The sequence below is a fragment of the Bos javanicus genome, chromosome 11 (assembly GCF_032452875.1).
Source record: "Bos javanicus breed banteng chromosome 11, ARS-OSU_banteng_1.0, whole genome shotgun sequence".
NCBI classification, from domain to species: Eukaryota; Metazoa; Chordata; class Mammalia; order Artiodactyla; family Bovidae; genus Bos; species Bos javanicus.
The window spans coordinates 30693553-30718453 of record NC_083878.1 but is presented as its reverse complement, the minus strand read 5'-3'; the positions used below and the strand labels follow the sequence as shown (position 1 = coordinate 30718453).

Genomic DNA, 24901 nt, shown 5'->3' with positions numbered 1-24901 from the left:
TAAAATACTCTTTCAAAAGCAATTTCCAGAGATAAATAAAAAGCGTACATCCTCACTGAGAATGCCAAATGAAATCAGTAATACATAGAGAAACAATCACTTAATCAACTCAGAATGGCCTGATACTGGCTATCCTTTGTTTTGGAGATAGGACACCCCTAGGTATGGCTTGAGCTACAGTTGTGTATAGTACCTTGGCCTGCTTCCTAACATGTATCCAATTAGCATTAACTGAACACCTACTGTGTACAAGGCATTCTGCTAAGCACTGTCAGGGAGTCAGTATAAGGCACGGTCCCTGCTTCATGGCACCTGTAGTTGTGGAGGGAGATGGCATACGTGAAAATGACAACATGAGATGTGTCGACAACACAGCAGAAGAGGAAATATAGGAAAGCTGAAAAATTCAGAAATGTTTTTTCAATACGTTCTGAAAATTCCATCTCTTCCAGGAAGCAATGAATGATTAAAGTCCTTTTTCTTTTTTTTGCTCCTATGTGAACTTCAGCCAACTGAGTCCCTACTCTGCCTGGACTCTCTCATTTTTCACTGTCCATGTTTTAAGGGAAAATATTCTTCAGCCTCTAAGTGAGATAGTAAGCAACGTTGTTTTTTTTGTTGTTGTTAGTTAACTGAACCATGTTTTTTCTATTCTTGGACCTATGAGGTGTCACCACCCAGCTATCCCACTGGCGTTTGGGGAGCAGCGGGCCACTGAAGGAACAGAGATCATTTAAAACAATACAAAGGATTTAAGTGGGGGAGGTGCCTATTGAGGGGCCTAAACCTACAAGCCAGACAATAATAGCCTTCAGCATGTTTCCACCCAGGAGTCAATTCTTCTGATCCTCTCTTTACAAAAACAGTTATTCTAATCCTGCTCTATGACCTTTTCTTTCAAAGATTTGGAAGAAATGTAATGGGTTTTCCTGCTCTAATGCGCTGATTGCCAGTTAGTTTCCTATTTTGGAGCTAATTACCAAACTGCTTAAAAATGTATAGCACAGGCAAAAGTTACTGACAAGCTTTCCATTTATCACCACAGTGTCTGAGAAAGTGGCCCTTAGCTGAGAACAGAAGCTTCTCTTCTGTCCCAAGACAGCCTATTCCTTGTCAGTGTGGCCCTGCCAGATGGTTTCTTAGCCTTCATCAACCAAGTTGCTATCTCCAGCCTTTTAAGAGCTGGGAACAACTTCCAGGGTCAATGCTGCATAGAACAAAACTATAAACTGCTCATTCTTCTGTCTGAGGGTTTTTATGATGAAGAAAGCTTTAATTCATGATCATTTGGAGACAGCCTTTTGCTCCAACATTGTTGGTGGCTTTCTCAGCTAATTGGTTCCTCATTTTGTTTTTTTCTCTCACATTTTTGTTTGGAAATAGTGCAGATGAATTTTTGTTTTGTTTTAGTGGCTAATGAACTTGGAAAATGGTTGTGTTGCTAAAAAGTATCTGTTAGCATAAGTGATGGAGTTAAGTCTTCCCAAAAGCAGTGGAGAATCCAGTTTTATTTATCAGCTTTGAAAAGTGAACAGTATTGCTTATAACAAGCATAGTAGGGGGTGGTATGTTAAATGACCTAACAAAATACATGCTATTTATCACAGTTGCTCAAGCTGAACCTGGAGCGTCTTCTCCCTTCACCCAGGCCTGCTATAGAACAGAATGTGAACAGTGCCCCCTGGAGTTGTGCAGCCAGCAAACCTATACCCCCCTCCCTGCTACTTTATATTAAAGAGCCTCTTTTTCTCATTTGGAATTTCTTATAATCCCAATTTTTACTGAAAACATGTATCATATATATGCATGAAAAAAGAACAGGAATAAACAAAAATATTAATAGCTGAATCTCCAAAAAGATGTGTATTCAACACTTTTCCTCATTTTCCAAATTTTCCACAATAAGCATATAGTATCTAATGAAGAAAAAGTCAGAAATATTGTTTCAGTAAGTTCTGAAAATTCCATCATCTCCAGGAAGCAATGAATGATTAAAGTCCTTTTTATTTGCTCCTATGTGAACTTCAGTCAACTGAGTCCCTATCTGTGCCTGGACTGAGAATTCTCTCTCATCTTTCACTTTCCATGTTTTAAGAGGCCTAGACAGAACAGATGATTCTTTGAGAGGGCACAGCAATGGCAAGTAGAGACAAAAGACGCTCACTGGAAAGGCTTGTGGAGAGAGTTATTTTAAGAGGAGACACAATGCCCAGGATGATAAGGGAGGAAGATCCCAAGAGAGCAGCAGTACCGCTGGCCTAGAGATCAACCAGGATAGCCTGGCACAGATCAAAGGACTCTCGGAGCGATTTCTTCCTTTCCTTCCTTTTTCTGGCTGCACCACATGGCTTGTGGGATCTTAGTTCTCAGAACAGGGATCAAACCCAGAACCCCAGCATTGAGAGCACTGAGTTCTAACCCTTGGACAGCCAGGGAATTCCCTAGGAGAGACTTCTTGAAGAAGATAAATTTAGCTAAACACCCAGTTGAATCTGATCACACTGAGATGAGAATTATGCACCTGGGCACCTGGGAGAGAATTTAGGAATAAATTAGTGATAAGCACCATGGAAGACAGATATAGTTATTAACTCCAGGGAAAACAAAAAAAGTTGTACAAGAAAGGAAAAGGCATCACAGTACATTACATGACTCAGTTACCAACAGCATTTAAATGATCATATTAAAATATACATGGAGCATCGATCTAATCAAAATGTTGATATAACTAGTCTGAAAGAGACAACACGAAAACAGAAAGCGTGTATATGTATGTGAACAGTAGGGAAAGGGAGGCAGATGAAACAGAGACAAATCCTCATCTTCTAACTGGGAAATCAACTGACAATGCCTAACAGGAAAAGTGAAAGTAGCATGTCATTTGGAAATAGGGAGCTGGATCTAGACAGTGAGTGAAAGTGCTTTTCTCTGGGGAGCATGAAATGAGGGTGAAAATCAGGAGACTGTCTCTTTTGCCTTGTTTTCTCTTTGTAATAAGTACTATTTTTAAATATTTATTTGGCTGTGCCAGGTCTTAGTTTCAGCATGCAGGATCTTTAGCTGTGGCACTCAGACTCTTGGCTGCAACATGTGGGATCTAGTTCCTGACCGGGGATCAAACTGGGGTCCCTGCATTGGGAGCAAAGAGTCCTGGACCACCAGAGACATTCCTGTAATAAGTACAGCTTGACGCAAATCGAGTTTATAATTTTGGTAAAAATACAGACATTTAATCAAGGAAGCAGCAGCCTCTATGTTTTCTCTCTCACTTGCCGCCTTGTCTGAGACAAGCCCAGGGCAAGACAGGACATATGGCAGTTTGTAATTGTGCGTTTACAGGATCACTGTTGCTTCACTAGCAGACTGTAAGCTCTTAAGGGCACCCAGCAGACTGCCTTGCTTATCACAGTCTCATCTGCACCAAGCACTCAGCAGGCACTGGGTGAGGCAGATTAAGAAGTTAGCACTCTCATCTTTATAAAAGATACGCATGACTCAAGTGTTCACAGGGGAAAGGGTCCAATGTCTGGGACTTGCCTTAAAATACTCCCAGAAAAGAAGCCATGTGGAAAAAAAGATGAAACAAGATTAACAAAATGTTTGTAAGAAGTGATGGAGACACAAGGGTTCATACTAATCTCTAGTTTTGTGGTTACTAAATTCCTTTAAAAAAAAATAACAACAAAGTTTGTACAGAAAGTGGATTATAAGGGGCAGACTCATGGCATAAATTTATTAAATTCAGAATTTGGTAGCTGGGAAGGTTTATGTAACGAGGAATATGTAAATAAAAATAGGGGTCAGAGAAGAAAAAAAAATGGTATCAAAGGCAAACCTTGTACCCAGCCCATTAGCTCAAGAAGCTAAATAAATGCTGAAAGAAGGGGTAGGAATACTTACTGAAGACATGGAAAGGGAAAGTTGCATTAAGTACAGGAGTTACTGAGAAATTTAGTATTTTATCCTCCAAATATATAGTACTTGTAGGAAGAGAACTGAATGTCCTCAATTCAAAAGGCTCATACTACAGTAGTGAATAAGCCAGGCTCTGGAATCAGACAAGCCTGGATCTGAATCCCAGCCCCACATGGACTAGCTGTGTGATATGGACAAACTGCTTACCCTCTCTAAGCCTTAGTTTTCTAACTGTAAAACAGGGATAGTATTAGCACCAATGAGATACAGTTATGGGAAGTTTAAAAGAAATAAGTCTTTACCATGCCTGACTTAAATAAATGGTTACCCAGTGGTGGTCATTATATACTTTGCCAAGAGACTCTGCCTAAAGAACAAAGATCTTAGCAATTAAGTTAAAAAGGGACAATTTTACCAGGAAACCAACTGCACCCTCTACAGTCCTGCCCTGTTGCTCAGACCTAGGAAACCTCCCAGAGGCACTGACCCCTACACAAAGGTCAAGCCTTCCACAGGGACTGCCAGCAGGTCTGTGGGACCAGGCACCATGCTGGGCGATAGGGACCGCTGGTCTGGGAGCTCTGGCAGCTCTCAGTTGGGGAGAGATACAAGTCCCGGCCACCAAAGCAAAGAAGGACAACCCAAGATTCACATTTTCTCTATGAGAAAAGCAGGCCCATCTCTCAGGAGAAGTGACACTCTTCCTGACCCAGAGGTCTGAGGATTTTCATAAAGGTAGATAGAGACTTGGAGAAGGGATTGGCAACCCACTCCAGTACTCTTGCCTGGAAAATCCCATGGACAGAGGAGACTGGTAGGCTACAGTCCATGGGGTCTCAAAGAGTCCAACACAACTCAGCGACTTTACTTTCACTGCTGCTGCTGCTGCTAAGTCACTTTAGTCATGTCCGACTCTGTGCGACCCCACAGACGGCAGCCCACCAGGCTCCCCTGTCCCTGGGATTCTCCAGGCAAGAACACTGGAGGGGTTGCCATTTCCTTCTACAGAGACTATAGCAAGGGGGCAGGGGCAGGGGCAGGTGGAGGGGGGAGCGCTTGGAAGAGAATAAGGAAAAAGTGAGTGACAGTTAGTATACATGTCTCACATGTACACACTACAGCCAGAGCGCAAAGAGGGGCCACTGTGAAGGCTTTCTTTCCATCCAGGAGATGGGCTCTGCAGAAATGTGCTAAGTGGAGAGAGAGATGTTTGGAGAACAGGAAGACGAGTGAGTCATCCAGACAGCAGGGAGCCAGGGCTCAATTTAAGGCATCAGATAAGAAGTTAGAGCCGAGATATGTGAAAAGGCAGGAAGGTTCAGCAAGACAAGGTAAAAAACGAGATACGTGAGCTGAGGAGGAAGTCAAGGTGACTCCCAGATGTTCAGCTTAACTCATAGCCAGGTAGAAGCAAGATGCTACTCCCTCGATCTTCCCTTGCACTCAGATGCATTCAGGTCAGAATCCCTGGCTTCCCCTTTGACTGACTCTTCTTTCTCTCACACTCTACGTTCCTGCCCAGGCAGCATTCCTTTGACAAACATTCACTGAATGCCAGGCAGTGTTTTAGGTACAGGGAAGACAACAGTGAGCAAACCAGACCAAAAACCTGCCCTTATGAAACTGTATCCTCTAAAGGGGAGAAACAGGCAATAAACAAGATTAATAAGCAAAACATATTGTACGTTAGATTATGGTAAGTATTAGGAGTAAAAGCAGAGAAGAGTAACAGAACTATAAAGAGTAATAGAAGTATAGAGAGGAAAGAGTTGGGATTTCAGCAATTCCTATCTACTCTCTTCAAAACAAATCCAGAAATAGCCTTCATACAACTTCCACTGCCATCAGCATGGTCCAGGCCACCATCATCTCTCAACAGCCTCCTGCTACTGAATAGCCTCCTAACTCTTCTGTTTACTTCCATCCTTGCTCCCCTACAATCGATTTTCAGCCAAGCAACCCATGATTCCATTAAAGCATAAGCCAGATGACATCACTCCTTAGTTCCAAACCCTCCAAAGGAGGAAGAGAAATGGACGAGAAATTCAGAACACAGGGTCACAGAACACTGAGGGTCTAGCAGGGGTTGGAAACTCTAGGTTTACGGTGGAGCTAAGCAACATGGTGCTTGGGGACTTAGGCGCAGCTACAGTGAACACTGCTGGTTCAGGTGACAGAGAATGAAAATGAACAGATCACACAAAACAGAAAGGGCCAAGGGGCTAGGGGAAATGGGACCGAGCTGGACTCACCCAGAGATCCCTGAGGCAGGATTCAAATACTTCCATTACTGTGAAGACTGGGCACAACGGCCAGTCTGTCTCTACAGCAGGCAGCCAAGAACAGGGGGCCAAGGAGTTGGCCTTTGTGCTGAGCACAGAGGGAAGCGGTGCTGAGCACTGAGGTGAAACAGAGTGCATTCTGGAGGGTGACTAGCAACGGCCCAGTGAAGAGGCTCAAAGGAGATGAAGCTGCAGGCAGGGAGGTGGGAAAGGAGGGGCTTCAGTCTGGGGATGTAGACATGGAGTGAAATGGGCATGTGTAGGAGACTCGGAGGAAAAGAGAAACTAAAGACTTGGGGAGGGAGGTGCTGGGAGAGACACCTCTGAAATGTACACTGAAATGACACAATATTTATGAAATAAACCAATAGGAGCCTGAAAGGGCTTAGCAACCTTGCCTGAAGTATAGTTACAAGTACCTTGAGAGGTACTCAAAGCCTTAATAAAGGATTAACTGTACAATTATTCCAATTTGAAGGATTAGAAAGATTATATCTAAATCAACTGGGATTTGGTAATTCTGTGAAGCCTACTTTAGTACGTTTCAGTTTCCTTCATCAGATTCTCAGAAGACTGAAAGTTTGATATATGTATGAATTTATTGACATCAATTTCCTTAAGCTATTATTCCAACACAGAGAAGGTACTGAAGAGCCGAAGACAATGATAATAAACCACAAGATCTGGAGTTTTCAAGGCCCAGTCCCTCCAGAACAGAGAAAGAGAGACAGAGAGAATGAATAAGTCTTCAAAAGGAATTGGAGACTGTTTTCAATTATAGCGAGAAGTAATGACAGTTTGACAATGTAAGCATTTTATCCAGAAACATATATCTATTCCATAGATACCAAATTGATTACCATATCATAGAGTTTGAAAATATACAAAATATTTGTTGTTCTTACATACTGAAATTAAAACCTAATTTTAAAAAGTGCACAGTAAAAACAGCATAAGGAAACCTACAATATCCACGGTATGTGTATTGTTTTCCATTTTACTGTCAACATCAAATTCTGTATTTGCCTTACTGATTACAAATATATTTTAAATATTTCAAGGCCATTTACAACACTGACTACTTCACTAGGCCCAACAACACTCCAGCTTCCTGAAGGCGGCCAGCACTGGACGTGGAGGGTCGGCCCCGCAGCTCCGCTCAGCAGTAGCAGCTCTGGAAAGAAGTCGCCAACCCGCTATCCGTAAACTATCGACTCTTGTTCTTTTTAGAATTTCCCTGTGCAAAGAAAAATATCAACAATAAGAATGCCAACTTCTAGAAAAATCATCCACACAGTTTAGAGACCAAGCTGTCTGGAAGCCATAGTTCACTGTGGAAAACTTTAGCTTCCAAGAAGGAGAAGAGCTGATAACCTTCCATCGCTAACTTTTATTTAGGAATCACAGAGCAGTTTGTTACTTTTCACTCTCCCCACTTTTCTCCATCTACCTTATTTCCCTGGTGTCTGAGCACAGGTAATAAAGAAAAGAAAGCATATCTTGGATTTATCAAACCTCATATATTCATTTTGTTTCAAAGACAAGGTACTTTATGATTTCATAAAGCTGAATAAAATATTTTAGCCTAAACTTGTTCCTTTGCTGTTAAAATGAACACCTTTTAAAAGGTCTTAATAAGAACTTATTTTTAATATGTGCCAACTAACATCTCAGTGGCAAAGATAATCTCAGGATAAAAGGAAGCTCAGATACCAGCTGAGAGCAACTTGGAAAATGTCTTAATTCCCGATTCCCTCATATACAGAGATTTGGACTTTCCAGTTTTATGTAACTTTTCTTTTTTCTGGAGAAGTTCACTTTTAGGGAAAGCATTCTAATTTAATTCCTACATTTAACTATTGCATATAAATGTGGGAAATGGTTACAAAACACAGACATTCAGAGCAAGATAACAGCAAACAAATGGCTTCAGGATGTTTACTTGGTATCCAATGGAGACCACGTCAACTCAGCTGTCTGATGCTATAGCAATTTAAATGACTAATAAATGGGGGGTGGTGTGGGGGGGACAAAATATAGGGACCACAGAAAGATCAAAGAAAGGTTAACAACAGAAACTAGAAAGTAAAGAAGGATCGCTAACTCTATGCTTTATTAATCACAGATATTCTAAGGACTAGATTAAAAATTTCCAAGAGGGCTTAAAAATTTCCTCACTTCCAAAGTGACTGCAATACAATTAATTACCTTTGGGACAATGAGCTTTGCTAGCTCACCAAGCTCCTCTGTCATTGGAATTCTCCAGACAAGAATACTGGAGTGGGTTGCCATTCACTTCTCCAGGGGATCTTCCAGACCCAGGGATCGAACCCAGGTCTCCTGATTGCCACCAGGGAAGCGCCTATCCCCAACATTAACCCTCCTCAATTCAGAACCAAATGCCCTCTGCAGCTCTGAGGTCTGAAAACTTTCCCTATAATGACTGCTACTTTTCTTCAAATGTTAGGTGCTAGAAGCAGGCTTTCTCCTGCTACTCCCACTAACGCATGTGCTTTCTACATGAGTCAGCTATTGCCCTGATGGAATACCAAGAGGCCAAAAGGGTTAAGGAGGCATTCTTCAAAAGGACCAATACCCTACCCTTTACCTACAAGCCCAAGTTTCCCCAAGCACCAGTAACCAGAGAACCCTAATCAGCACCACATAGGCCAGTCACAACCATCACAAAATGTCCCAGAAAAGCATCACAAACATTCTCCGAAGCAGCCAGAGGCCAATCAATACCACCAAACTACACTGAGAAACAAAATTCTGTAAGGCAAATTCTAGTGCATTAACATGATACACTTCCAAGGAGACATCAACTGAGCGGGATGCAGCTCTGCACCACCACTGGCAGATGCGAAAATGAAGCTATGGTCTGTTCATCTCTATGTCCTTCCCAGGGCCAGCACACAACAGGAACTCAGCACATGCCTGCAAGATCAGTGAGGGGCAGCGTGGACTGTAAAGAGCACAGGCTGGACACAGCAGATCCAAGCTGCTGGTGGCAGGGTGTTGTCTGAGTTATCAAAATATGCCAAGCATCTGAGATCATGCATGAAACCAGCTCTCTGGCCTCTTGAAGCCTACCTCTCATGGTAAGAGTGTGTGTGTGTGTGTGTGTGTGTATAATGATACAACAAAGATACATGATACATGGATATGCCCTTCAACACAAAAACACTACCCATATCTACTGACCCCAGCCTGGACAAGCAGAGGCTTTATTGGAAATGAAATTTAAGAAGTCTTTGGAATTAAAAGGACAAAATAGCCCTTGGTTATATGGATATGTTATGAGAATAAATTTGCTAAGAAGGTTACTTTTCAATGAGACCATTTTAGATTCATATAAATAAAAGAGTAATCCCCATCATAAACCCTCTTAAGAGTGCTCCTAACTAACACAACAGTAGCAGAATTGCCCCAAATACCAAAAAGCAAGCAACACAGAGTTAGGACCTGGAGGTCAGACCTTCTCTCAACTTGTAACTCAATCAAACAATCTTCATTTTACTTTCGGATAAGAGGACAAGTGAAATGATTTATAAACACTTCAAATCTCTTAATCCTTTGCTCCTGAAACACTCAACAATGAAGTACCTTACATGAAACACATTAAATATTAACTATTACTCCTCAGAGAGGCCCGTCCCTCCCCTACCTTACTGGACATCTTTAGTGTGTCAATCTCCTCTCTTTGTTTAGATAGCGTCTCGTTCATGCTGCACAGGTGGTCGCTCATCATACTTAACTGATCCTCATAACTCCTCTTGGTAGTTGTCAGCTCATCCTGAATGGCCAGGGGAAAAAGAAAAGAGAAAGCAAAACTCCACCAGTTATACCACTTGAAAGTTCTTTTAATTTAAGAAAAAAAAAAAATGTTGGAAAAGCAACCTATCAAGATGACCTATCTGATCAATTAAGAAGCAGGTTAAGCCACAGGTCTAACAAGAGAACAAGTACAAATGGGGAAGAAGTTTTTCTCAACCTTCAAAATGGGTTCTGAATTTCTTTGCAGAAATGAGTTTCCTTCTATGCCAGGTATAAAAGTGTCACACACACACAAAAAAAAAAAACAAGAGGGCTTCATGCTCTTTCCCTCAGGTTTTCCTGAGCCTCTGGTGAGGTGGAGAAGGTGGTCTCTAGCACATTCCCACCATCCCACACTCGATGGGGATCCCACAGCCCTCTGGGCATGACTCTCCCTAGAAAAAGCACCTTCCTCTCTCCTCTCATCTCTCAGGCTCTCTTTGGCCTTTTAACATCTAATCTTGTGATTCTAGAAAATCTATATATGAATCTGAAAACAGAAGGAAGTGTGTATTGCTGTTAATGAGTTATTTCTTTGCCTGTAGCATGTTTATATTTACTAAAGGCTTCTGGAAACAAGGCTTTAAAACAAAGCAGTGAGTAAGAAGGAATATTATGAAGCCCTATCTTTCAGTTTATGTCAGTTTTATGAATCAATAAAGAGAAGGAATTGAGTCATATGAAGAAAATAAACTTCCGGCCAGCCATGACAGGGATTATCAACTGGGAGGAAGAGAAAAAGGAAGGACTATGGATAAGTAAGTATTATTTAAAGAAATGCTGACTACAAAACTATTTATAATTAAAATCAAACTAGAGAAACAAATAATACAACCACTTCTTGCCTGCCATAAATGAGCTGTAACTTGAAAATGAGCTAGAAATAAAATGGTAAGAAAAGTATTATATCTAGAGGTCAAATGTCACCATTTTAGAAGGGAAATGCTGATTTTTCAGCCTAAGAACTTTCAATGAAAAAACACACTGTGTAGGTAACGTGAAACTCACCTGAAGTCGGCTAATGCTCTGACTGGCTACTTTCATCTCTTCTGTCAGTGCCTCTTTAGACTTTTCAGCCAAGGCCAGCCTTTTAGAGAGTGCTCGGCACTGCGAAATCAGAAAACACACCATAATCTCAGGAAGCATTTCCCCAGACCGAATTTACTTCAGGGAAGGTAACTAGAAAACAATCCCCAGGACCACACTTCCTCCCTTCATCCCACAAACATCTGCTGAATCTCCATCCATAGGCCCTGTGCCACACCCTGGAGCACACATAAGAAATGTGAGTGGGCCTCACTCACGTCAGTTTAATGAGGGAAAAACATCTACTAACCCAAGTTCATCAGTATTTCTTTCCAAACTCTAGCCTGATGACCACAGGTTACAAAAAGTATAAGAAGTTTTCTACATTTACCCAAGATTCATGTTCACTGGATGAGAAAGGAAGTGGTTATTTCAAAAGTGATCAATGGCATCAAGCAGTATGAATTCTAAGATACTTTTCTTCTTGTGTTTTAAGCCCTTTATTGGAGACCATATCATAGGAACAAAAAGATCTTTACAGCCTCACTCTGTCGATGAGGGGAAAAAAAAGTGAGAGCAGTTTAAAGACCCCAGTTGGCTTTTATTTTTTGGGGGGCGCGGGGGTGGGGGGGTGCAGTCTACTAAACTGAGGCTATCTGGAGACAGTACATGAAGAAGAAAAAAGAAAAATTCTATTTCATGCTATTGTTAAAAGAAGGCGTGCCATTAAAAGGATCACTAAATTTTCTGATAAACCACGAGGTTGACACGGAGAATCTGTTGAGACACATTTGAATGCTGTGTCAACATCAAATGCTCAGACTGACCATTCCAGTAAAGTCATATTGAGGGTCACCACTTCCTGTTTACAGACAAGGAAAAACTAGAACAATTTTTAAATTCCTGTATCACAATTGTGCTACAAGAATTTACTAAGATAAGCAAATCTCTTGGAAATCCTCAGAAATTCCCCAGTTACTTATTTCATTCCTCATAAGAGAATTTCAGGCAAGTTCAGCCAACCAAATCAACCACTCTCTATTAATTACACATTTATGTGCTCAGCCATTGAACCAGAGAAAGAGGGAGAGAGCTCTGCAAAACACAGGCCCTTGTAAGGAGGACAATCAACTCTGGGAGAGTAACTCAGAAGGTAGTTAGGGATCCAAAGCAGGACAAGATGATGTTCTGTGCCACATGGTTCAAACAGTAGGGTACTACAGCATCCAACTTGCTGTCCTCATTTTTCTACAATCCAACAGTTATCACTACTGATCATCTTCTCAAACAGGTATGCAACACTAAGCTATGCATATCATTTATTTCAGCAAGAAGAGAGAAGCAAAGCCTCTCTTAACTTCTAGCACCTGGCTTCCTATCAACCTCCCTGTCTCTGCAGAACAGGAGAAAATCACAAAGTCACATTCTAGTAAAGGGTTTGATCTCTCCTTTGTCAATTTCCTTAACAGTTTAAAGGATTATACATCTCTGTCTGACATCTACAACTAACATTTTAAGAAAAAGTTTCTAATCAGAGACCTTACATGTATCCTTATATGTTGAGCAATTTCCATTCTATCTTATAATTTGTTTCTCACTTCTTGGTATCTGTAATTTCTTCTTTCATTTTCTCCTCTTCATCAAGGAATTTGTATAATTTTATTATCTTGCATAACCTTTTTCTAATCCTCTTAAGAAAATGAATTATATGGTGATGGAAGAATAAAATGTAACAAAAAGCAACATTTTATATTTTTTAAAAGTTGAAAAAGGTTACATTTTGCATTTTATCATTTATAAAAACTCATTACCACAAGTTGTCATTTAGTAACTAAAGAGTATACTAAAGAGAAACAAAGACATACTTTGCTTTGAATTCCCCTAAAGGAAAATTCCTTCACCTATGAATGTTACCAGCTTATAACTCTCTAAAACAAGGAATCTATAATAATAATGTTCAAAACATGTTATATAACCCTAAGAAAGTCTACCGATAAAGATTTTTGGTTGGTGTGTGGACCAACCTACATGAACTCTAACCAAATCCACACTGCAGACACACTGACTCTGATCTCTCTTTTGTGGTGAACAGCAGGAGGAAATGGCAACCCACTCCAGTGTTCTTGCCTGGAGAATCCCAGGGATGGGGGAGCCTGGTGGGCTGCCGTCTCTGGGGTCGCACAGAGTCGGACACGACTGAAGCGACTTAGCAGCAGCAGCAGCAGGAGGCCAAGACAGTGACCTGATTGCTGAAGAGGTTAGGAAAATCCACCTGATCCGATTGACTCTCCACTCACCTCAGCATAAAAGTGCACTGACTTGCTGTCAGCTAGCTGCAGCTGAGACGTCAGTTCCACTATCCTTGTCATGTAGTGATTTCTGATTAAGTCTTCCCGAGACTCCACATCTGGAGCCTAAAGAGAGCACACGTAACTGAGTGAATAAATGCCAGTGGGATGAAGCCGTTCTGAGAGGGAAAAAAAAAAAGATTACTATCACTTTAGCCAAATAAAAAGAAGACGACATTTCCTACATTTTCATTTGAAATTTGATGGGAAATCATAGTTTTCCCACCTTTTGGGAAAACTTTAAACAAGACAGAAGCTTTTATTCAGCTCCCTGCCCATCTCACAGTGAAGGTGTGGCTTCAAGAGAAGAAAGCAGAAGTGAAGTCTTGGGAGGCCCCCCAGCCATGAGGCCATGTCTCTCAGTTAGGTGCCACATATCTAACTTTCAAAATCTCTATCTGCCTGTCTCCTATGTCTTCCACTAACTAGAGAACAGGGAGAAGGGGAGCATTTATTGGCATTCCTAAAAATATGAACATTCTTTTCCCCCACATTATCTTAAGATAGCTCTAATGCTTCTAAACATACTAACGAATTAAACTATTTCTATAATGAACAATTTATGGCCCTTGTCCCAGACTAGTTTTCTAATTACACTAGCATTGGCACCTACTCAGTTGAGTTTAGAAATATATGCATAAGTTCAAGATTACCTGAAGTATAAGGCCAATAAGGAAACCAAAGAATCTACCAACCTACTTGAACTATGTTTGCCAGTTCACCATTCTGACTGTTAGGCTGAATGACTTCAGTGTTCTTTTAATGATTATTTATAAGTTTACACTTGCAGTATTTCAAAACGAAAAGGTGCAAACCTATTTGACAGGCCAAATCTGACCTGGAGTCAGTCACTTGAGGGCTGGAAAGAACTACAAGCCCATTGATGGTCAAGCCCCTGAAAAGCCCTGCTCTGCCAGCTGGCCCACTGGAAGGTAATGGCTCGCAGCCTCCAGCCACATACCAGCAAGCTGATGGCCAAGCTCATGCCACACCCTGTCAAACTGCCAAGTCAAGTCATTCAAGAAGACAATTACAGAAACAGGCTGTGATTTGTTGGTGACAGTTAACACTGACCCAAGAGAAAAGCAACATGGATCCACATTGACTAGAATTGTCAGAAATGTATTAGATGAAGCTGACTTTTGCTGGACTTTGTCAACAAACATGTGGCCAGATATTTACTAACAAACAACTTAATGTTAAGCACATATTACCTCACTGTCAGATGTCCTGGTTAAAATTCCAATCTAGAACACAAGGGAGAAAAAGCTTTAGAACAGACTGTTAATACTTTAAACACAACAGCTTAAACCCTTGTAATATTTTTTTCTCTCCTCATTGTTCACATTGTTCACATTGTTTGAAAGCACACTAAGGAGAATTCCTTGGTGGGCCAGTGGTTAGGACTTGGTGTTTTCACTGCTGTGGGCCCAGTTTCAATCCCTGGTTGAGGAACTAACATCTCATAAGCCCTGTGGTGTTGCCAAAAAATAAAATGAAACAAGCAACATTGAAATAAATAAAACAAAAGCACACTAGCAGTGGAATTCTGGAAGATCACCCTCAAATCAATCATTTTTTGATACAAATCATCTTTCAACACAAGCTGGCCCTTCAGATATATAACCACATTCATGATTTCTGTCATACGGCAATAATGGATATGACCATCACTATCTCCTCTATCCAAACGCTGTTAGCCATTTTTACTGAAACCCAACAAATGGTCTGAGAAGAAAGACAGGGAGAACAGATTTTAACTCTGAGTCATTTCTACGCTTATTTCCAAAGCAGGCAAGAAGACCTAAAGATAGTTTCATGGTTTCATGGTGACCCTAATAACTAAACATTTTCTCACTGCTGTGGGCATTTTCTCATATGCTGCTGATAAAGAGTATAAACTAATACAGCCCTTTAGAAAATAATTTAGCAATAAAGATCATGAAAACATTCAGTCTGATCTGATCAATGAGACGGACTCTGAAGGGAAGTCCACAGATAAGTACTGGCAATGTTGCACTTCCCCAAACGGTACCTAAACTGATGCCAGAATTCTGTTCTGTTGGTGAAATGTCCTGCTAGGCAGCCACCCTCCCTGTCAGGGGCAGAGGGCAACACCTGCGGCTAGGATTCAACCTCGTCATCGGGCTTCTAGGATCCTCCAGTGAGCATACTGGCCGTTCAGCTCACTGCTCTGGGAAGTTTGGTGTGCTTTCCACTTTTCTAAGAATTTTAATTCTTTTTTCCTCTCCTATATTTTATTATGAAAATAGGTAAATACATAGTAAATTTGGGCAAAAAAGGATAATAAACACCTGTGCACCCACAATGTATTAATACATTTATACATTTATCGATGTATTATCAATACAATTATCAATACATTGATACATTTGATAATGAACGATGTTACATTTACTTTATTTACCTGTGTGTGTACATTTTCTGAAGTATCTGAAAGTAAGCTGCAAATATGATGATATCTTACTCTAAGTACTTTGGCATTTACCTCCAAAAAATAAAGATATTCTCCTAAATAATCAAAATATCATTATCACATCTAAGAAAACTAACAATAATTCCAGGTTTCTGATACTGTTAAGGTGCAGTGAGGTCTGTATACATCTTGAAAATAAAAGTTAACTTGTATATGTTACTATTAAGTATGCTCTGAATCAGAAGGTAGATGTGAAAGGGACCATGACTTGCTCTTCAATAGCATCAGAAGCTATAAGGGGAATCGCAAGCCTTAGGACAGGGCCATCAGCAAGTACCACGGCTCCCCTCAAGTTTCTCAAGAAAAAATGCTTACAAAAATACATTTAATGAGTTCCTTCTAATTTGAGGGTCTTTTTTCCCTTCCTTTCCTGATTTCTCATTTTTCTAGATTTTTAGTTATTTGTTTACGGTGGGCAAAATACTATAATCAGAAATTTTTTCTCCATATAACTCTGAATTCTGTAATTCCAGTAGAGATGTTTCCTTACCTTCTAAATCACTGCAATTAAATATAAGAAATACAAAACTGCAAAATAACTTGTCACTATATTGCCTTAGGAATTCTAACTGTATTAATATGTAAATCATAAAGCTTTATATTACCTAGGAATATACCATATTATTGGTTTTAAAACGTATTTATGGTCATTTCTATAAAAAGTTAGGCATTTACTCCTTTGTCAGAAACATAAGCCCCATATCACAAACATTTCAATGGAAAAACAGAATCATCGTAACTTGACTTAGTGTATCTTCACCAGAAACACAGCCCTTACCATGGGGAACTGTAGCAGGTAAAATCAAAGAGAATTGAATAAAGTTGTGTTTTGAAGGGAGCATCCTGCTCACCAACCTGAGTTTTCCAGAGCACATGGATTCCTGTTATAAATTCCTGTAATTTACATGGTAAACTCCGAACACTCAGGTGGATCCCCACTAGTTACCATTATAAAAAAAAAAGACACTTACCTCACTGGCGCTGTGGACGGGTTCTGGCACAGCCTTAGCAGACGCTTCTTCCTGGCCCGTAGCAATCGCCACAGCAGCCTTTTCCTGGGCCACCCCTACCACCTGCCCACTACTTGTACTCTTCAGTTTATCTGCAATTCGCTGGTTTTCTTTCTCCAGCTTGATTTTAGCTAACTGTGCTTCCAACATCCAATGTTCCTTTTCCTGCTCCAGTTTAGAAATCTTCTCCAAACTCTGCTGAACCTTGAAAGCAACAGAGAATTCTGAACCTTAGAGGATGATGTGGACAAAAACTTAGTGGCCAAAAAAACACTTTATGAAATGCAAACCAAAACTACTTCACAGGTGTGAGAACAAAACCACTTGATACAGGAAAATTTTTATTTTTCAGTTTTAGAAGATGCAAAAGGCACAACCATAAATTGAGAAATTCAACAAGAATAAAATTTTTTAAAAATTTTATTCATCACAAGGTATAAATAAAGAGTAAAAAGAAGCATGTATCCAAAGGAGGACTAATATCCAGAAAATATAAAGAACTTCTGTAAATCAATGACAAAAAGACAGACAACCCAACAGAGAAACAGCAGAAAAAAAGACTTGAATATGCACTTGAATAATACCATAAACATAAAAAAGAAGGTATTCAATGTCACTATTTATCAAAAAAAAGCAATTTAAGACCACCCAAATGACTAAAATGAAAGACAGGAAATACAAAGACGGACATATTTATGGAGCAATTGGAACTATCACACAGTGCCGGGAGAGGTGGAATTCGGGATGAACACTTTGAAAACAGTTTGGCAGGATTTTTGAAAATTGAACTTATATCCTGTGCATCATGCTAAGTTGCCTGAGCTGTGTCCGACTCTTTTCAACCCTATGGACTGTAGACCACCAGGCTCCTCCATCCATGGGATTCTCCAGGCAAGAATACTGGAGTGGGTTGACATGCCCTCCTCTAGAGGATCTTCCTGACCCAGGCATCGAATCTGAGTCTCTTCTGTCTCCTGCAATGGCAGGTGGGTTCTTTACCAGTAGCACCATGTGGACTCAGCAATTCCACTTCTAAATATATGCCCAACAGAAAAATATGCATGTTTATCAAAAGACAGGTATATGATGCCCATAGCAGCCCTATGATAACTAAACACTTGAAAATACTCATAAGCTATTGTTGTTCAGTCACTCAGTCATGCTGCGACCCCATGGACTGCAGCATGCCAGGCTTCCTCATCCATCACCATCTCCCAGAGCTTGCTCAAACTCATGTCCATTGAGTCAGTGATGCCATCCAACCATCTCATCCTCTGTTGTCCCCTTTTCCTCCTGCCTTCTATCTTTCCCAGCATTAGGGACTTAGTCTGCTCTTTGCATCAGGTAGCCAAAGTATTGGAGCTTCAGTTTCAATCAGTCCCTCCAATGAATATTCAGGACTGATTTCCTTTAGGATGGACTGGCTGGATCTCCTTACAGTCCAAGGGACTCTCAAGAGTCTCCCCTAACACCACAGTTCAAAAGCATCAATTCTTCGGCACTCAGCTTTCTTTATGGTCCAACTTTTACATCCATACATGACTACTGGGAAAACCAAAGCTTTGATGAGACAGACCTTTGTTGACAAAGAAATGTCTCTGCTTTTTAATATGCTGTCTAGGTTGGTCATACCTCTCTTTCCAAGGAGTAAGCGTCTTTTAATTTCATGGCTGCAGTCACCATCTACAGTGATTTTGGAGCCCCCAAAAATAAAGTCTGACACTGTTTCCCCATCTATTTGCCACGAAGTGATGGGACCAGATGCCATGATCTTAGTTTTCTGAATGATGAGTTTTAAACCAACTTTTTCACTCTCCTCTTTCACTTTCATCAAGAGGCTCTTTAGTTCTTCGCTTTCTGCCGTAAGAGTGTTGTCATCTGCATATCTAAGGTTATTGATACTTCTCCCGGCAATCTTGATTCCAGCTTGTGCTACATTCAGCCCAGCATTTTTCATGATGTACTCTGCATAGAAGTTAAATAAGCAGGGTGACAATATACAATCTTGACACAGTCCTTTCCCAATTTGGTACTAGTCTGTTGTTCCATGTTCTAACTGCTGCTTCCTGTCCTGCATACAGGTTTCTCAGGAGGCAGGTAAGGTGGCTTCATATTCCTATCTCTTTAAATATTTTCCACAGTTTGCTGTGATCCACATTCAAAGGCTTTGGCATAGTCAATGAAGCAGAAGTAGATGCTTTTCTGGAATTCTCTTGCTTTTTCTATGACCTAATGTATGTTGGCAGTTTGATATCTGGTTCCTCTGCCTTTTCTAGAACCAGCTTGAACATGTGGAAGTTCTCGGTTCACGTACCATTGAAGCCTGGCTTGGAGAATTTTGACCATTACTTTGCTAGCGTGTGAAATGAGTGCAATTGTATGGTAGTTTGAACATTCTCTGGCATTGTCTTTCTTTGGGACTGGAATAAAAACAGACCTTTTCCATAAGCTATAAGAATGGATAAATTATGTAATTCACACAGTAGAATACTCAACATGAATGAAAATGGACCAAACACAACAACATGTAACATGGATGGCATATCACATACATAATGTTGAACAAAAGAAGCCAGATCTGAAAGAGATGCAGCATAGTTCTCTTTTAATATAAAGTTCAGTATCATGTAACAAAACAAAGAATGCAGGATTATAGTTATCTTTGGAAAAGAGGAGAGCAGCAACTGGAGAGGGGCATGAGGGAGGTTTCTGGGGTCCCAGCAATATTTTTTTAAATACATTTCTTCATGTAAGATTATATCTTTTCCAAAACTTTCATCTAGCTACTGGTTAAAGTGTTTACTTGTGAAAATTCACTGGAATATATTAATAATTTATATACTTTTCTTTATGTTGTACTTAAATAAGGAGTTTTTAAAAAGCTAATTCTCAAGGCAAATGAAAGCTTGAGAATTAAATAAAAATAAAAGCGATCTTTCAGTGAATTCCAAATGTTTTACCAAATGATTGAGCAATTACCACGTAGCAGACACTGTTCATATATTTTCCTGCCAGTATCCCACGGAAGCCTCCTAACAGTCCTACAATTCTCACTTTTCAAAGAGGAGACCTGAAGTTCCAGGAGCTGAATCCTTGCTAAGCTAAAGGCTGAGCCAGGATTGGGGACCTCACATGTCTGGTTCATTAGTCTGATTCTTTTCACCATGTTACACTGCCTCCTACTGGCTCAATTCAATTAATCCTTATGAGACCCTACAAGGTAGATCAGATCAGATCAGATCAGTCGCTCAGTCGTGTCCGACTATTTGCGACCCCATGAATCAACCCCATGAATCGCAGCACGCCAGGCCTCCCCGTCCATCACCAACTCCTGGAGTTCACTCAGACTCACGTCCATTGAGTCAGTGATGCCATCCAGCCATCTCATCCTCTGTCGTCCCCTTCTCCTCTTGCCCCCAATCCCTCCCAGCATCAGAGTCTTTTCCAATGAGTCAACTCTTCGCATGAGGTGGCCAAAGTACTGGAGTTTCAGCTTTAGCATCATTCCTTCCAAAGAAATCCCAGGGCTGATCTCCTTCAGAATGGACTGGTTGGATCTCCTTGCAGTCCAAGGGACTCTCAAGAGTCTTCTCCAATACCACACTTCAAAAGCATCAATTCTTCGGCGCTCAGCCTTCTTCACAATCCAACTCTCACATCCATATATAACAACAGGAAAAACCATAGCCTTGACTAGACGAACCTTTGTTGGCAAAGGAATGTCTCTGCTTTTGAATATGCTATCTAGGTTGGTCATAACTTTCCTTCCAAGGAGTAAGCGTCTTTTAATTTCATGGCTGCAGTCACCATCCGCAGTGATTTTGGAGCCCAGAAAAATAAAGTCTGACACTGTTTCCACTGTTTCCCCATCTATTTCCCATGAAGTGATGGGACCGGATGCCATGATCTTCATTTTCTGAATGTTGAGCTTGAAGCCAACTTTTTCACTCTCCACTTTCACTTTCATCAAGAGGCTTTTGAGTTCCTCTTCACTTTCTGCCATGAGGGTGGTGTCATCTGCATATCTGAGATTATTGATATTTCTCCCAGCAATCTTGATTCCAGTTTGTGTTTCTTCCAGTCCAGCATTTCTCATGATGTACTCTGCATAGAAGTTAAATAAACAGGGTGACAATATACAGCCTTGACGTACTCCCTTTCCTATCTGGAACCAGCCTGTTGTTCCATGTCCAGTTCTAACTTTTGCTTCCTGACCTGCATACAAATTTCTCAAGAGGCAGATCAGGTGGTCTGGTATTCCCATCTCTTTCAGAATTTTCCACAGTTTATTGTGATCCACACAGTCAAAGGCTTTGGCATAGTCAATAAAGCAGAAATAGATGTTTTTCTGGAACTCTCTTGCTTTTTCCATGATCCAGCAGATGTTGGCAATTTGATCTCTGGTTCCTCTGCCTTTTCTAAAACCAGCTTGAACATCAGGAAGTTCACGGTTCACATATTGCTGAAGCCTGGCTTGGAGAATTTTAAGCATTACCTTACTAGCGTGTGAGATGAGTGCAATTGTGTGGTAGTTTGAGCATTCTTTGGCATTGCCTTTCTTTGGGATTGGAATGAAAACTGATCTTTTCCAGTCCTGTGGCCACTGCTGAGTTTTCCAAATTTGCTGGCATATTGAGTGCAGCACTTTCACAGCATCATCTTTCAGGACCTGGAACAGCTCCACTGGAATTCCACCACCTCCACTAGCTTTGTTCGTAGTGATGCTTCCTAAGGCCCACTTGACTTCACGTTCCAGGATGTCTGGCTCTACGTCAGTGATCACACCATCGTGATTATCTGGGTCATGAAAATCTTTTTTGTACAGTTCTTCTGTGTATTCTTGCCACCTCTTCTTAATATCTTCTGCTTCTGTTAGGTCCATACCATTTCTGTCCTTTATCGAGCCCATCTTTGTATGAAATGTTCCTTTGGTATCTCTGGTTTTCTTGAAGAGATTCCCTAGTCTTTCCCATTCTGTTGCTTTCCTCTATTTCTTTGCATTGATTGCTGAAGAAGGCTTTCTTATCTCTTCTTGCTATTCTTTGGAACTCTGCATTCAGAACTCTGCATTCAGATGCTTGTATCTTTCCTTTTCTCCTCTGCTTTTCACTTCTCTTCTTTTCACAGCTATTTGTAAGGCCTCCCCAGACAGCCATTTGGCTTTTTTGCACTTCTTTTCCTCGGGGATGGTCTTGATCCCTGTCTCCTGTACAATGTCACAAACCTCATTCCATAGTTCATCAGGCACTCTATCTATCAGATCTAGGCCCTTAAATCTATTTCTCACTTCCACTGTATAATCATAAGGGATTTGATTTAGGTCATACCTGAATGGTCTAGTGGTTTTCCCTACTTTCTTCAATTTAAGTCTGAATTTGGCAATAAGGAGTTCATGGTCTGAGCCACAGTCAGCTCCTGGTCTTGTTTTTGCTGACTGTATAGAGCTTCTCCATCTTTGGCTGCAAAGAATATAATCAGTCTGATTTCGGTGTTGACCATCTGGTGATGTCCATGTATAGAGTCTTCTCTTGTGTTGTTCGAAGAGGGTGTTTATTATGACGAGTGCATTTTCTTGGCAAAACTCTATTAGTCTTTGCCCTGCTTCATTCTGTATTTCAAGGCCAAATTTGCCTGTTACCCCAGGTGTTTCTTGACTTCCTACTTTTGCATTCCAGTCCCCTATAATGAAAAGGACATCTTTTTTGGGTGTTAGTTCTAAAAGGTCTTGTAGGTCTTCATAGAACCGTTCAACTTCAGCTTCTTCAGCATTACTGGTTGGGGCATAGACTTGGATTACTGTGATATTGAATGGTTTGCCTTGGAAACGAACAGAGATCATTCTGTCGTTTTTGAGATTGCATCCAAGTACTGCATTTAGGACCCTTTTGTTCTCAATTTAGACAGGCAGGTGTGAGACTGGAGTTCTTATCAGATTAGCCTGCAGCTGGTCTGTGCCAGAGTGGGAAAAGCAATAGCTCTGATGTCAGACCATTCTGCCACTTATTAGTTATTAATCCTTTGGATAAAAACTTCTTAATTGCTTCAAGCCTTAACCTTCCTCACATAAAATAAGACAAAAATTCAAAATAAATTAAGATACTCCACATTTCACTGTCTCAGGAATTTTGTTTTTTAGGAATTATTATGTGGATTAAATTTTCAGTTTCAACATCCTCTCGGATTAATGTTGAAAAGATAAGTGATACATATCCAAAAATGAAAACAAGGTCAGCTTAGGCAAAACACTCTCACATAAATCTGTGCCCTCTTTAAAAGAAATATTTCTAAAACTAAAAGCAAGCCAGGTAAAGTAAATAAATTTAAAGTAAATAAACTGCTGGCAAATGCTAAACTGGTGTCAGATTGTACCAACTTCTGAAAAAACCAGTACTGCCTACCTCCACCTACCTCCAAATTCAACTGACCAATAGAGTACTGGAAATTTTTCATTCCTGCTCCTTTAAGAAATAAAAATAACTCACTGACTCTCTAGCCTTCTCCCCTTTTTGCCTTATTACTTCAGACATTTAAATCTAGCCTAAATTATTAATCAGCATGGCAAAAGTATGCTGATATTTCTTTATTGGCAATTTTAACACCAACTGAATCAGGATGACTTAGAGTATCAACAAGTGTTTTTCAATGAATTACGCTTATGGTACATGTTTTAATTTTAGATGTTTACTTACATAGCCTTTTAAATCTCTCAATGTATGTTAAAAACCTTCTACAGGGGATTTAACGTTCATCAGCTTTAGCAAGCATCATGATTTTCCCAACGCCATACCTGTTGCGCAAGGCCTTCTCGACTTTCAGTAGAGCTGAGAAGGACCCGGCGGTTTGCCAGAGCTTCTTCATAAGGCACAGATTCCAAGAGGGGCTATGGAGAAAGCATCATAAGAATTAAAGAAAAAAGCTGCATGATTTCCCTGACCTTACAAATAAAAGTGCTAAATGAAGTTTAATAATAAAATTCAGGTGTGTGTCTATACAGACTAGTTCCTTTAATACATGTGAAAAAGAAACTTAAAAAAACAAAGAATGAAGGGGAACATGTCATACCAGTTATAAGCAACACTGTCTAAAATCATAGGACTTGCACCAAAATAGACAGATAAAAGAATGACACAGAAAATCTAGAAACAGATAAAAGCACATACAAAAATGTATTATGTGACAAATGTTGCATTTTTACATCAATTGAGAAAAGATAAACTGGATAAATCATGCAAGGACAACCAGCTAATAATTCAGAAAATTTAGACCCTGATTTCATACTGTACATCAAAATAAATTCAAGATGGGTTGAAGATTTCAATCTAAAAAGTTTAGACCACAGAAATACTGGAAGAAAAAAACAGGTGCCCTGGAGTAGGAAATGACAACCCACCCCAGTATTCTAGCCTGGAAAATTCCATGGACAGAGAAGCCTGGCGGGCACAGGGCACAGCGTCATAAAGAGCTGGACACGACTGAATCACTGAGCGCACACACACGTGTGCATATAAAATATTCAAGAGTGATCAAAATGATTAATATAATTTATGTTTATGTCTAAAGAAAACTCTTTTGGTAATTATAAAATAAAAAATCTAAATATTAAAGAAAAAAAAAATACAGGTGAACACATCTATAATGTTGAAAAGTACCCTGACTTTCCAAGATTGCCCTGAGAATCATCACCATAAAGGAAAAAGAATGGCTTGATGATAAAAAAAATTGAAACTTCTAAACTTTGAAAAATTACTGCAGCAAACTGAGGGGAAAATATTTCCAACATAAACAAAGGACTAGAATCCTTAACACAAAGAGAGCTCTTTTCAAACCTAATTAGGAACATTTATTTAAAAATAGGTGAACAATTTAAGCAGGAATTGATAGAATAATATAAACAGTAATTTATGAAAGGACGTTCCATTTCAATAATAAGCAGAGAAATGCAAGTTAAAACAATAACAAGAAAGCTCTTATCTCTGAGATTGACAAATGAAATTTACGGGTTAGATT

At 40.1% G+C, this 24901-nt stretch overlaps 1 protein-coding gene across 3 annotated transcripts in view; it reads right to left on the bottom strand.

Annotated features, from left to right (window-relative positions):
* Positions 1–1488: 1488 nt before the first annotated feature.
* PPP1R21 (protein phosphatase 1 regulatory subunit 21) overlaps positions 1489–24901 on the bottom strand; it is a 78504-nt gene continuing 55091 nt past the window's right edge. For 2 of the 3 annotated variants that reach the window (XM_061432302.1, XM_061432304.1), the window contains 7 exons: positions 23682–23774; positions 16856–17098; positions 14602–14634; positions 13337–13453; positions 11022–11120; positions 9865–9993; positions 1489–7434 (listed from right to left, as the gene is read on the bottom strand). In XM_061432302.1, coding sequence (XP_061288286.1) covers positions 7405–7434; positions 9865–9993; positions 11022–11120; positions 13337–13453; positions 14602–14634; positions 16856–17098; positions 23682–23774 — 744 coding nt within the window. In that variant the 3' untranslated portion in view covers positions 1489–7404. The remainder of the gene's footprint in view (positions 7435–9864; positions 9994–11021; positions 11121–13336; positions 13454–14601; positions 14635–16855; positions 17099–23681; positions 23775–24901) is intronic. The other variant, XM_061432303.1, reaches the window with a different exon arrangement.